This window comes from Barbus barbus, assembly GCF_936440315.1.
Source record: "Barbus barbus genome assembly, chromosome: 42".
NCBI lineage: Eukaryota > Metazoa > Chordata > Actinopteri > Cypriniformes > Cyprinidae > Barbus > Barbus barbus.
The window spans coordinates 19,308,564-19,323,823 of record NC_136720.1 but is presented as its reverse complement, the minus strand read 5'-3'; the positions used below and the strand labels follow the sequence as shown (position 1 = coordinate 19,323,823).

The 15,260-nt window shown below is 37.4% G+C and overlaps 1 protein-coding gene across 1 annotated transcript in view; it reads right to left on the bottom strand.

The window, feature by feature from the left end:
* Positions 1-20: 20 nt before the first annotated feature.
* Positions 21-15,260, bottom strand: part of LOC306861872 (scavenger receptor cysteine-rich type 1 protein M130-like) — a gene marked incomplete at both ends in the record, with an annotated part of 15,468 nt that continues 228 nt past the window's right edge. Inside the window, 18 exons of the mRNA XM_079404359.1 lie at positions 21-74; positions 2,381-2,637; positions 3,347-3,649; positions 4,411-4,725; positions 4,904-5,060; positions 5,473-5,547; positions 7,309-7,436; positions 7,574-7,885; positions 8,976-9,120; positions 9,338-9,385; positions 12,180-12,223; positions 12,452-12,514; positions 12,713-12,775; positions 12,928-12,990; positions 13,611-13,709; positions 13,808-14,020; positions 14,650-14,964; positions 15,172-15,243. Of these exons, the coding sequence (XP_079260485.1) occupies positions 21-74; positions 2,381-2,637; positions 3,347-3,649; positions 4,411-4,725; positions 4,904-5,060; positions 5,473-5,547; positions 7,309-7,436; positions 7,574-7,885; positions 8,976-9,120; positions 9,338-9,385; positions 12,180-12,223; positions 12,452-12,514; positions 12,713-12,775; positions 12,928-12,990; positions 13,611-13,709; positions 13,808-14,020; positions 14,650-14,964; positions 15,172-15,243 (2,726 nt within the window). The remainder of the gene's footprint in view (positions 75-2,380; positions 2,638-3,346; positions 3,650-4,410; positions 4,726-4,903; positions 5,061-5,472; positions 5,548-7,308; positions 7,437-7,573; positions 7,886-8,975; positions 9,121-9,337; positions 9,386-12,179; positions 12,224-12,451; positions 12,515-12,712; positions 12,776-12,927; positions 12,991-13,610; positions 13,710-13,807; positions 14,021-14,649; positions 14,965-15,171; positions 15,244-15,260) is intronic.

Here is a 15,260-nt window from a genome sequence, read left to right as displayed (position 1 = left end):
TGTCTGATCATGAAGTATCTCTAACCTCCCAGAGCATAGGTGAGGTCCATTAACAAGTCGAGAAGGTATATGACCTGTTAAAATATGAATGACAGTACACAAAAACAAATGCTAGTTAAAAGTAAATAAAATGTATGATAGTTAAATACCACAACAATATTTTTTTATACAAACCAGATTCCAGAAAAGTTGGGACACTGTACAAATTGTGAATAAAAACAGAATGCAATGATGTGGAAGTTTCAAATTTCAATATTTTATTCAGAATACAACATAGATGACATATCAAATGTTTAAACTGAGAAAATGTATAATTTTAAGGGAAAAATAAGTTTATTTTAAATGTCATGGCATCAACACATCTCAAAAAAGTTGGGACAAGGCCATGTTTACCACTGTGTGGCATCCCCTCTTCTTTTTATAACAGTCTGCAAATGTCTGGGGACTGAGGAGATAAGTTGTTCAAGTTTAGGAATAGGAATGTTGTCCCATTCTTGTCTAATACAGGCTTCTAGTTGCTCAACTGTCTTGGGTCTTCTTTGTCGCATCTTCCTCTTTATGATGCGCCAAATGTTTTCTATGAGTGAAAGATCTGGACTGCAGGCTGGCCATTTCAGTACCCGGATCCTCCTTCTACGCAGACATGATGTTGTAATTGATGCAGTATGTGGTCTGGCATTGTCATGTTGGAAAATGCAAGGTCTTCCCTGAAAGAGACAACGTCTGGATGGGAGCATATGTTGTTCTAGAACTTGGATATACCTTTCAGCATTGATGGTGCCTTTCCAGATGTGTAAGCTGCCCATGCCACACGCACTCATGCAACCCCATACCATCAGAGATGCAGACTTCTGAACTGAGCGCTGATAACAACTTGGGTTGTCCTTGTCCTCTTTAGTCCGGATGACATGGCGTCCCAATTTTCCAAAAAGAACTTCAAATTTTGATTCGTCTGACCACAGAACAGTTTTCCACTTTGCCACAGTCCATTTTAAATATGCGTTTGGTCTCGTACTGTATCGCGTATCTGGTCAGTGTGTGCACTTGCTTGGCCATTTGTAGTTGATACACAGGAAAGTGGGTCCAGCTGAATTGAAATGGTGATTTGTTGGACTGGTATAAAAAAGGTTATTATACCGCGGCAGCGGTCGCGGCACTCGTCGTGTGAAGCCCTCTTAGTGTGAAGACCAAAGAGTGTAAAGACCATCGACTTGGTGCGACTCCACCAAGGGATAGTAGTATCGCTTTTTATTTAATTTTTTCATTTATATGTTTATTATTGAAATGTTGTTATATGCATGTGTCAATTTTATTTAATTTCTTTATTTTCTTAAATATGTGGGTATATAGTATTTATAGAGTTGTAACTTTTTAGTTTTAGTTACTTTTTCTTATTTTTAAGTCGCTTTGGACAAAAGCGTCTGCTAAATGACGTAAGTAAGTAAGTAAAGTAAATAAGCCTTGGCCCAGAGAAAACGCCTGCGCTTCTGGATCATGTTTAGATATGGCTTCTTTTTTGACCTATAGAGTTTTAGCCGGCAACGGCGAATGGCACGGTGGATTGTGTTCACCGACAATGTTTTCTGGAAGTATTCCTGAGCCCATGTTGTGATTTCCATTACAGTAGCATTCCTGTATGTGATGCAGTGCCGTCTAAGGGCCCGAAGATCACGGGCATCCAGTATGGTTTTCCGGCCTTGACCCTTACGCACAGAGATTGTTCCAGATTCTCTGAATCTTTGGATGATATTATGCACTGTAGATGATGATAACTTCAAACTCTTTGCAATTTTTCTCTGAGAAACTCCTTTCTGATATTGCTCCACTATTTTGCGCCGCAGCATTGGGGAAATTGGTGATCCTCTTGCCATCTTGACTTCTGAGAGACACTGCCACTCTGAGAGACTGTTTTTATACCCAATCATGTTGCCAATTGACCTAATAAGTTGCAAATTGGTCCTCCAGCAGGTCCTTATATGTACATTTAACTTTTCCGGCCTCTTATTGCTACCTGTCCCAACGTTTTTGGAATGTGTAGCTCTCATGAAATCCAAAATGAGCCAATATTTGGCATGACATTTCAAAATGTCTCACTTTCAACATTTGATATGTTATCTATATTCTATTGTGAATAAAATATAAATTTATGAGATTTGTAAATTATTGCATTCCTTTTTTATTCGTAATTTGTACAGTGTCCCAACTTTGTATTATTATTATTATAATATTATGTATAATATTTATACATACAATTTTCCAAACAATACACAATCATTCTTTAAGTGTCCATAATAAATTTGTGGGCAACGTTAAATGATTTACCTGAACAGATGACACTGGCATCAAGATTGTGAGTACAGGCATGTATGTTCCATCCTACTGATCCACAGTTCTTCAGAGCAGACTCTGAGCCAGCACACAATGCACTACCCATCCAGATTGGTCCTGATCCTGGTCCAAAGTGAGCACCACCCAGAGCATCTACAGGTTCTCCACAGTCCAGCTCTCTACACACCACTGCAGCATCAGCCATATCCCAGAAATTCTCACACACTGTTCCCCACTGACCTCTATGAAGAACCTCCACTCTACCAGCACAGCGGCTGTTGCCACCAACCAGCCTCACGGTCATTTTATCTAAGTTACAGAAAAATGCAGAAAGACTCTAAAAGAAGGTTCTTTAAATATAAAGTTATTTCATGAATCTCTAGATGGCGCAGGCTGCACCCAGTGTCAAAGTCACGCTCCTGTCTTTTATGTATTACTCCTAACAGCTTCACTATACAAATAAGAGGATAAAGGTTATGTCAATGACAATTATAAAATGACTTTAAATTATGATATCTTGCCTCAGGTAGTTGCTAGGGTTTTTTCTATCTGTATCAGCTTGCAACGTACATCTGTTTGTTAACACACAGTGCACGTTCTTACTAGATTAAGTCATTCGGCGTGGTTGCCCAGTCACACACAGATAGTTAAACATGCATTTCTCGCAGCTCTTTGGGGCAGGATTAGTACATATGTCAGTAAAACAGCTTGTTATAATCAGAGAATGCAAGCCAATATGTGCATGCTGCTATTTATTGTGTCTCCTTCTGCTTTGTTGGGGGGTAATTTCATGTAATTTTATGTGTAGCAGTATTTTCTACATGCTCACAGCAGCTTGTCTGGGGATGTATTGGCAGTAGCAATTCTCTATCCTTGCCCTGCTGCAGCTGCAGCGTAGCAGATCAATTCCATCAAGACCAAATACATTAACACTGCTATGTACGTTACCACGCCAATCTCTCAGAGAGCTGTCATGACAGTAATAATATACTCAATTTTATTGTGTTTTAATTCTTACCAGCACACAGTAGCCACTGGTAATTATCACGAGAACATTTGTGTTTGTGCAATGGAGATGTTGGACAGAGGTGAATCTGAGACTCATTTCCTCTGCACTGAATCTCTTGTGTCCACATCTGAGTATCTCCTTTGTCAAAAGCAGCTGCTCCCAGCACCTGTACAGGAGCCCCACAGTCCAGCTCTCTACACACAACCTCTGCATCCTGCTGGTCAAAGTCAGCATCACACACTGACATCCACGACTGATCATGAAGTATCTCTAACCTCCCAGAGCAACTGGAGTTTCCTGTAAGCTTGACGTCTGAATTAAAATGAGAAAGAATTTTTAAAAACAAATGTGACAATGTGTTCATAAACTTTATTTGTCTTTAAACGTTATTTGTCAGAAACAAAGCACCATTTCTTACTAAGAAAAAGCAATCAGGGTAAAATAATTAACTGATTTATTTGAAATCTAAACCTTTTATAACATTATAAATAACATTACTGTCACATTTGATCAGTTTAATGCTTCCTTACTGAGTAAAAATATAAATTTTCTTTGTTTTTAAATCTTTCTTTCTCAAAACGTTTGAACGGTCCTGCATCACGATTTCCACAAAACATTATGCAGCACTGCTGTTTTCAACATTGCTATTCATGTGACACTGAAGACTGGCGCAATGACCTCTGAAAATTCAGCTTTTCCATCATAGAAATATAAAACATTTTAAAATATATAAAAATAGAAAATAGTTATTTTAAATTGTAATAATATTTCACAATATAACTGTTTTTATTGTATTTTTCACCAAATAAATGCAGCCTTATTAGCATAAGACTTTCAAAAACATTACAAAATGTTATTTCAAAATTTTGACCAGTAGTGTACTCAATGTCAGCTGACACGTGGTTAAAATAATAGTTTTAAAAACAATGCTTATTGGACACCTATAATCCAAATTCATATTATTTTTTTATTACTTCCACAAAAAGAGAATGTTTAATTAAATAATATCTGGGCACCTTCTTCAGTGTAATGTACATGAAATAAGAAAATAAAAAAAAGTTTGGGGAAAGTACCTGAGCAGATGACTCCTGCATCCTTAGAATGATCACAGTCATAAACACCCCATTCTACTGATGCACAAATCATCAGTGTAACTTCTGATCCAGTACATAACTTTAGATGTGTCCACATTGGTCCTGATCCTTGTCCAAAGGGAGCACCACCCAGAGCATCTACAGGTTCTCCACAGTCCAGCTCTCTACACACCACTGCGGCATCAGGCATATCCCAGCCAAAATCACACACTGTTCCCCACTGACCTCTATGATGAACCTCCACTCTACCAGCACAGCGACTGTGACCACCAACCAACCTCACTTTAAAATTGCCTATATAATAAATTGAGAGAGCATAAAAAAAACACATGGAGAAAGATAAAGAAACAAATGGGCAAATATAAAGCATGAGGAAAAAAGTATTTAAAAAAAACTGTGTTTAGTATAGATTTAGGGAACATTACATTTGACTTCAGTTTATTTAAAAAAGAAAGAAAAGAAAACATCAAACCTGCACACATCAGCCCAACACCATTGTCATGAAAACAGTTGTTTTGATGTGATGGTGATTTTGGACAGAAGTGAATCTGAGATTCATTTCCTCTGCACTGAATCTCTTGTGTCCACATCTGAGTGTCTCCTTTGTCAAAAGCAGCTTCTCCCAGCACCTGTACAGGAGCGCCACAGTCCAGCTCTCTACACACAACCTCTGCATCCTGCTGGTCAAAGGCAGCGTCACACACTGACATCCACGTCTGATCATGAAGTATCTCTAATCTCCCAGAGCAGCGAGAACCTCCAACCAGCCTGACTCCTAAAAGAACATTTCAGTTAAGGAAATCAATACTGATAATCAATACTCAATACTCTCTCGGGTCAAAAATCACATATTATGAGATATCATAATTTCTTCCTCTGATTCTCTGAAATAACAAATAAATACAATGTTGACATAGTAAATAAGTGGCTGGTCATTAACACGACTAGCAACACTCTCATGTGAAAGATTTCATGTCATGTTTTTTTTTTCTTAAAGGGATAATTCACCCCAAAAATTTAATTTGGTGTTAATTTACTCACCCTCAGGTCATCCAAGTAGTAACTGAGCTTTTTCAGTGAAACATTAAAGATTTTTAGCTGAAACCGGCTGTCCAACTTTGAGAACAAAAAAAGCACATCAAGGAATCCCAAACTAATACCCGTGGCTCCTAATCATATATTGAAGTCTTATGAAGTGAAATTATTGGTCTGTGCAAGAAACTGAACTTTATTCACAATATTATTGCCTGTAAACCAGAGCCTCTAGCAACAGGGGAAGCATGCTTCTTTTCTGTGAACTGGCTCTTTCGGATATTTTGTTTCAATTAACTGGTTCAGTTCACTAGTTTGTTTTTGTAATCATGCAGTGACAAAACATATATACAATTATGTTAAAGCACCCAATAATGATGTGAAATAATTCTTAGATTTTTTTGCATGTCTAAAGCATATAAAATGAATTAACTTGTTTTCACCAGCTTACCATTTTACATAAACATAGAGAAAGCATAAAAACGTACATTTCATCCCTTTATTCAAGTGCTCATCGGTCTTTGGTTCGAGTCGGAACTGTTTCTTCCTCAGTTCACTGACTGTTGGAAGAACTGCAGCTCTGACTGTTTTGGCAAAAACCAGCATCATAGGATACTATGCACTTGTATTTTGGCTAATTTTGAGTCAGAGTGACTGTCAGGCCAGTGCAAAAGTGAGTTTTGATTAACTTGTAGATCTGTCTTGCTCGAGCCCTGAATTGTTTCAGGTGGTTCAGTCCAGTTTGGTAAACTGGTTCAACTAGTTCTCCAAAAAGAACCAGTTCAAAATAATGATTTGTTAATGAGTTGAACATCACTCCGGACCGTTTGCCTGAGGCTATGCATTACACATTATACTGTTGTAAGTAATGTTCAGTTGTTTGCACCGACTGATCATTTTGCTTCATAAGACCTCAATATATCAACAGGAGCCACAGGTATTAATTTTTGAGGTGAACTATCCCTTTATGAAAATTGCTCCACCCAGAACTTTTTCAGCAAAATGTGGGGAAGTGCACCAAAACTTGTACTGTTCTTTGCTGCACCTGCTATATTAATTACAATGTAGAGTTATAAACAAGTTGTTGACGTTTATTTTTAATAAGACCACTGATTATTACAGCAATGTGTATGGTCAAATACAATGTCAAAAAATTATCACAGGGAAAATAATTTTTGTATAAAAATTAATGTTTTGTACTACAATATGGAGTTTTTAGCTTACCTGAACAAATGACTTGAACATTTTTATCAGGACAATTGTCCTGATAAACCGATGGAACAAATCCACATTTCTTAAGTGAGGACTCAGATCCATTACACAATGCATTTTTTATCCAAACTGGTCCTGATCCTTGTCCAAAATGAGCATCAGTCAGAGTATCCACAGGTTCTCCACAGTCCAGCTCTCTACACACCACTGCAGCATCAGCCAAATCCCAACCAATATCACACACTCTTCCCCACTGACCTTTATGAAGAACCTCCACTCTACCAGCACAGCGACTGTGACCACCAATCAGCCGCACATTTATTATGTCTGTGAATGTATAAAAGAGATCAATAGAAAAAGTGAGTGTCAATTTAAAATGTGCTCTATAAACCTAAATAAGGTTGGACACCATATTGAATTTAACATGGATGAAAAGGCACTGTGCTGTGAACTCTTACCAGCACACAGCAAACCAATGTTCTGTTCCTGAGAACAGTTGTTTTGATGTGATGGTGATGTTGGACAGAGGTGAATCTGAGACTCATTTCCTCTGCACTGAATCTCTTGTGTCCACATCTGAGCGTCTCCTTTGTCAAAAGCAGCTGCTCCCAGCACCTGTACAGGAGCCCCACAGTCCAGCTCTCTACACACAACCTCTGCATCCTGCTGGTCAAAGGCAGCGTCACACACTGACATCCACGTCTGATCATGAAGTATCTCTAACCTCCCAGAGCAGCGAGAACCTCCAACCAACCTGACTTCTAAGAAAAACACAATAAACCACTGTTTAAATAATGTAAAACCACCAAAGAAAAACACACATAAGAAATGTATTTATTATTGAAGTTGAATATGGAAAATCTTACATAGATATGAATAAAAATGTAAAATACTTTACCTGAGCAGATAACTCCAGCATCATTAGAATGAGCACAGTTGCTTTTACCCCATCCAAATGACCCACAGTTCTTCAATGTTGACTCTGATCCAAAACATACAGCACTCATCCAGACTGGTCCTGATCCCGGTCCAAAATGAGCATTATTCAGAGCATCTACAGGTTCTCCACAGTCTAGCTCTCTACACAACACTGCAGCATCAGCCATATCCCAGCCATGATCACACACTGTTCCCCACTGACCTCTATGAAGAACCTCCACTGTACCAGCACAGCGACTGTGGCCACCAACCAACCTCACATTTACATGGTCTAAATATTGAGCAATAGCAATGAGAGAACGAGCATTACAAAGTGGGACAACTAGCAAAGTGTGCCACGTACTGTACATCTAATTTTTTTAATGAATATTCAGATTTCACAACAGTTGAGCTCAATCAAGGTAATTTCTTGGTATGGTGATTAATATAAACATTCATGCCGACTCCTCCCTACTTTTAAATAAATAAATAAATAAGGCTATACAGTAAGGCATTTTTCACACTAAAATCATGTTAAAAAAAAATTCTTATGTCTGAAATACTGAGAGTATTTTAAGGCTTACGGATTGGCCTTTTCTCTTCTATAACTGTCTCAGTATAACCCTGATTTTTTTTTGGGAGGGGGGGGGGGGGGGCAATTGTGTTGATTGAGTAACATTAAACCTGGTGTATTTTGTTTAATATTTATTTTTTGCAGCTGAGCCCTTTAGAAGTTAAAAAAAGATATGTGTAAGGAGACAACACAGAACTACTAAAGGGCATTTAGGATTTTTTCTGTCTCGTTTTGCTGTGATCACAATTTCATTTCCTTGTGATCTTGACATAGTATATATAGCATTTATTCAGCTGCATTGGTATGGTAAATGTTCAAAAGACTTGCTCAAGCAACATGTTTGTTCGTAATACTTATAAATCAACGTTTGTTCTATCACAACTTTATCGCTGTTCATACTGAAATGTCTCCAAATGTGTGATCAAATTAATTTTTTTTTTTTTTGAGGCAACGTTTAATTAAAATTAAATTGCAATAAGAAGACAAGACAGGAAAACAATAATAAATGGCATATTTTCCATAAATAACAAATATTAACATTATTTTGATAAGATTTAAAAAGAAGATTATTGTTTATAAAATGGATGCGACTCCATGAGCGAGAGAAAAAGTGAGAAAAATTGCCTGTTGAGCAATACAGAATCACATTCAAAATATTGTGACATATATATGACATATGCTGTCATCCAAAACAACACATTACAGTACAGTTTAATTTTAAGTGATTAAAGAACACAATCTGACCCAATTTAATTTCTAAAATAAATTTCTAAAAATAACTTCATCCTTTCATTTCATTTATTCTTACCAGCTGTGATGAGCATTAAAACTGCAGACAGTAAAATGAGTGTCAGGCATCTTCCCATAATCCTCATCTTCAGCATGATTAACTCAACATCCAGTACAAGCTTCTCCGCACTGATGAACAGAAGCACAGGCATCCCCTCAGTCCCCTTAATGAGAGAGAAAGAAGCCCAACACCCTCCAATCACACTCGCTACTACCTTATTAGACACAACAGAGGAAACCATCAAACAACTTCAGTGACAAATCAGATGACGCTTTTCTGATTTTCTCCATATATATCAATGTCAGTGCTGATGAACTCCTCCTCCCCATACATCAAGACGCCTCACTAAGGGGATGCACACACACACGGATGATACTTACAGGAGGCAGGAAACTCTCCAGTTTATTTACAGCATCAAAGTTCAACACCTGCAGAGACAAGATAAAAGCACTGATAACTAACGATATATGTCCTAAAAATGACTATTAGTGTTTATATATGTTAGCACGACATTAACACATAATAAACTCAACTCAGTCAAATGAATAATATTGCAAAATGGCTTTAAAAAAATTACCTAATTTACCTAAATCCACAAGTAGTTTCAGATGGCCCACAAAAACCATAACTGTCATGCAGTGAAGATAAGCAAGTTGTTCACTTTGTGGCCAGCAGAGAGAGTCTGTGAGCTCCTTTTCTGTTTGTACTATACATTTTTCTTGATTATTTTACAATGTGGATCTGAGCTTTTGTCATCTTGTCCCAGTTCTGTACGTGAGACTAGGCTGTCTTTAAGCTACTCAGAATGCAATGTTTGCCACACTAACCAAACTGATTTTTCAGAAAATGTTCAAACAACGAAGAACTCTCTGGCCCTGGTATATGGCAAACAAACAAACAACTGATTTTTTTTACCCTCTATCAGTGACATTTACTACTAGCAAATGTGTCTAAACTCCATCATGTAGAGCTATATGCTGTGCTGACACTTTTACAGAAAAGTAATGACATAATCATCATCGGATGTGCTCTCTTTCACCATCTGTTACTGCTAGATTAGCACAAGGAGAATATCTTCAATTATCAATTTAAGAAATAAAGTCTTTTTTTTTTTTTTTTTTTTTTTTTTTAAATAAGGTGGTTTCAGCAGTTATCCAAGAAAGTATAAGCTTTATGTGTTTGATTTAGTTTTTAAACCACTCTTGTTTGATTTTCAAGTACAGAGTAAAATCCATCACAACATTATGGCCTGGTTTCACAGACAGGGCTTAGACTAAGCCAGGATTTGGCCAGAGTTCAATTAGGATATTTAGGTCATTTTTATAAATGTACCTTAGAAAATAAAAAACACATTACTGGTGTACATCTTGAGACAAAACAAAGGCACTGATATATTTAAAGATCAGTCAGTGCAAGTTTCTTTCAGTTGAAACAGCTCAGACTTAAGCCTTGTCTGTGAAACCGGGGGTATAAGTTCTAAAACAATTTTATAATGAATGCATAATTGGGCTAAATCAAATCCCCACTGTCCCCAATGTGAAAAGAACACCATCACAAACTTGAATTTATGCACATTTGACTTCTTCCTGCCAGTTATGGACTGACTCAACACCGGATCTTTAAAGGGATAGTTCACCCAAAAATTTAATTTGAGTATGGCAGTTAGTGGAAGCTTGAGATTACGGCTAATAAAGTTTGAAATATGGATATTTTCTCATCGATTCACTGCAGAAGGCCTTTATTAACCCCCCGGAACCATGTGGTCAGTAAACCATTTACCAGTGGTTTTGGCACTGTGAGCAGGTGCCAGGTCGTGCTGAAAAATGAAATCTTCATCTCCATAAAGCTTTTCAGCAGATGGAAGCATGAAGTGCTCCAAAATCTCCTGATAGCTAGCTGCATTGACCCTGCCCTTGATAAAACACAGTGGACCAACACCAGCAGCTGACATGGCACCCCAGACCATCACTGACTGTGGGTACTTGACACTGGACTTCAGGCATTTTGGCATTTCCCTCTCCCCAGTCTTCCTCCAGACTCTGGCACCTTGATTTCCGAATGACATGCAAAATTTGCTTTCATCCGAAAAAAGTACTTTGGACCACTGAGCAACAGTCCAGTGCTGCTTCTCTGTAGCCCAGGTCAGGCGCTTCTGCCGCTGTTTCTGGTTCAAAAGTGGCTTGACCTGGGGAATGCGGCACCTGTAGCCCATTTCCTGCACACGCCTGTACACGGTGGCTCTGGATGTTTCTACTCCAGACTCAGTCCACTGCTTCCGCAGGTCCCCCAAGGTCTGGAATCGGTCCTTCTCCACAATCTTCCTCAGGGTCCGGTCACCTCTTCTCGTTGTGCTGCGTTTTCTGCCACACTTTTTCCTTCCCACAGACTTCCCACTGAGGTGCCTTGATACAGCACTCTGGGAACAGCCTATTCGTTCAGAAATTTCTTTCTGTGTCTTACCCTCTTGCTTGAGGGTGTCAATGATGGCCTTCTGGACAGCAGTCAGGTCGGCAGTCTTACCCATGATTGCGGTTTTGAGTAATGAACCAGGCTGGGAGTTTTTAAAAGCCTCAGGAATCTTTTGCAGGTGTTTAGAGTTAATTAGTTGATTCAGATGATTAGGTTAATAGCTCGTTTAGAGAACCTTTTCATGATATGCTAATTTTTTGAGATAGGAATTTTGGGTTTTCATGAGCTGTATGCCAAAATCATCAATATTAAAACAATAAAAGGCTTGAACTACTTCAGTTGTGTTGTATTGAATCTAAAATATATGAAAGTCTAATGTTTATCAGTACATTACAGAAAATAATGAACTTTATCACAATATGCTATTTTTTTGAAAAGGACCTGTATATTCAACAAATGTTGAATATATGTTAGACACACACATAAACACATTTGTGCAAGTCATTGTAACTACCATTTTTTGTCAATGGAAGACTCTCATATATTTCAGCTATTTGAAAAGAACAAAAAAAACTTTTAAACAAACAAACGATTAAGCATAGAAATACTTAACCCTAATCCTGATCCATAACCTTGATATGTTAACTAGAATTTATAATGTTAACAGTAGTTCTGTTAATCTAAATTTGTGTTCATGACCATATGTAAGTTGCATATTACAGAATATTAAGAGAATTAAAAGCAACTCAAGCAACAACAACAACAAAAAACTTGAAATAAACAGAGGCAGTAGGTGTGGCCTTTGAGTCATACAGCCCCTCCCTCATCGTTCGACTCCTCCCCAACATCATCATAGTCTGCATTAAAAAAGTAAATTAAAAAAAGTTGTTTAATGTTATGAATGCATCAGTATTCCAAACGGAGTTAATTTCATTTAAATCAGCAAATTACTAATAGAATTACTTCAAAGTTTTTGTGTCTTAAAATAGGTGCTAATAAAAAATGAGGTGTGTCCGAACTTTTGACAGGCAACTTTATTCTTAATATTTAAAATACACATTGGAATCATAAACCAAAAAGGTTACCTAACAGGTTTCTCACATCTTCAGTGATACTCCACACATCATCATACTCCTCCTGATCTCCCTCTATATACAAGTACAAAAAAGATCATTTTAATTTTTAATACACCTTGAACTTGTGTCATGTCATAAGTCCCTGTCCCCTCATGACAGATTATTAGATTACACCTGATATAGCCATAATAATTAATTAATGGTATAAACACATTCAGTATATCATCGAAACAATTGTAGTTTATTAAAAATAAGTTCTTTGTGACTCACCTGTTGCACATTGAGAGCATTGTTCATTAATGACGACATCATCATTATTCTCTGGTGTGTCCACTACACACACACACACACACAAACAATATTATAAACTCTTAAATGTAACATTAAGATGATAAAATGACATTTTACTTTATCAGAACTCTCCTTCACCTTAAAGAAGTAGCGTGTAAAAATCCATGAGAAAAATTATATAAAAATAAAGTCACCTTTTTCAGTAGCATAGTTCTGTCCACTAGTAATGACATCATAATATCCTTCTGGTGTGTCATCTACAAATTTAACATGAAACCATTGTTATCACACTCAAAACAAACTTGAATGTACTGTATATATTAATATGCACAGTGTAGAATCACAGAGAGCGAAATACAACTCAAGTACAGAAGAGCATCAGCACCTGTCTCACGATCCGGTATCGGTCCACCAGTGAAGATATCCTCATACAATCTTGGTGTGATTTCATTGACCCTCTCTTCAAAATCAAAATAGTATATATATATATATATATATATATATATATATATATATATATATATATATATATATATATATATTACACAGTTTACAGTTTACATTTATAACTGAGTTTGTAAATCACCTCTCTAACCTGAGAGAAGCTCACCAGTGTCTTCAGAGATGAGACTCCCTATTAAAGCAAGGCAGGACAATCAGAAACATGTTTTATATATATATATATATATATATATATGTCATCTTTGTAGGATTCAAATTTGCAAGCTGTTTTGAAAGTTAAGATCAACAACTTGATCCTTATATAAGCATGAGGTGCCAAGCTGACATTGTAAGGGTAGTTAGTATTGTGCTAGCAATCGAGGAGAAGTAAACACCTTTGAATCAGTACAGTTACGATCTACTCATGATGCCTCACCTCTACGAGTAAATTGATTGTGTCTGTGATAAATTTCCTCATATACTGGCTCAGTCTCAGACTGAGTCCTGTGTAGTCCTGTGTACCAGTCAGAGAGAGCTGTGAGTGTAGAAAGACAAACCTGCTGTCAGTTCACAACACATGACTGATCACACACTGAATAAGACACAATATGACAGTCTCTGGATCTCTTCTACCTCTCCTCATCACTCTGTTCTGCTGAATCAGTATAAGCAGTGGCAATAAGAGCAGTAAGAGCACAACTCCCAGTACAATCACAAACACTGGGGGGACGGAGAGAGGCGCTGCTGGAGGAGTTTGTGGAGGAGAGACTGATGTTGAGCGCACTGGAGGAGAAACTGGAGGAGAAGCTGGTGTTGTTGTGGCAGGAGTAGTAGACGCTGACAAATCTGTCAAAAGAGTTGTAATAAAGAATCTGTAATAATTTTTTCAGGGTTCTTTGATGAATAAAATATTACAAAGAACAGCGTTTATTCAATCTTTTCTAAGAATACAAGTCTTTGCTACCACTTTTTATCAATTTAACACATCCTTGCTGAATAAAAGTATTAATTTCTTTTGAAAAAAGAAAGAACAAAAATGTACTGATCTAGAACTTTTGAACGGTAGTGTATATTGTTACAAAAGATTTAGATTTTAAATAAATGCTGTTCTATTTAACTTTTTTTTTGGTAAAAGAATCCTGAAAAAAAAAAAAAAAAAAAAAAATCACAATTTCCAAAAAAATATTGGGCAACAACTGTTTTTAACATTGATAACAAGTCAGCATATTAGAATGATTTCTGAAGGATAATGAGACACTGAAGACGGGAGTAATGATTCTGAAAATTCAGCTGTGCATGACAGCAATCAATTATATTTTAAAGTAAAAACTCCTAAAATAGAAATATTAAAATAGAAAACGCAGAAGAAACTTCTTTAAAAACATAAAAAAATCTTACTGATCCCAAACTTTTGAATGACAGTGTACATAAAATTATCTAAAAATGAATATTATTCTTCAGTGTTTGGCAGTGACCTGCACAGGTGAGTCCAGCGTGCTCTTTGTGGGAGCAGTCAGTGTGGTTTTTCAGGGAGAGAGGACAGTCCCACAGGTGAATCTCATTCCCTCTGCACTCGACTCTGTTCATCCACACAACACCTTCACCAGCACCAAAGACTGAATTCCCATCAGCCCTCAGTGCTGCTCCACAACCCAGCTGCCTGCAGACCACCTGAGCATCGCTGATGTCCCACTGATCATCACAGACTGAGCCCCACACAGCGTTATGATACACCTCCAGCCTCCCAGAGCACCGGCCCTCCCCTCCACTCAGTCGGAGAGGAACATGATCTAAATCACACACACAGACAAACCAATACATTTACTGCCAACAGAGTACTGTCAGAACAGCTGCATCTGCACAGGAGTACTGCATGTGTGTAATCATGTGAATATCCCGAGATGAAATCCTGTTGGTGCCTCATATTAGAACATCATTACCTCACATCACCTACAGCATTCATGATTTTTATGTTTGTTTCCATTAAATAAGCATACCTGAACACTGTCTCTGGTGGGAAGAGGTGGAGCATGTCAGAGAGCTTCGAGGAGACTCAGGACTCTCCTGATCTTTAATCATAAGTGAA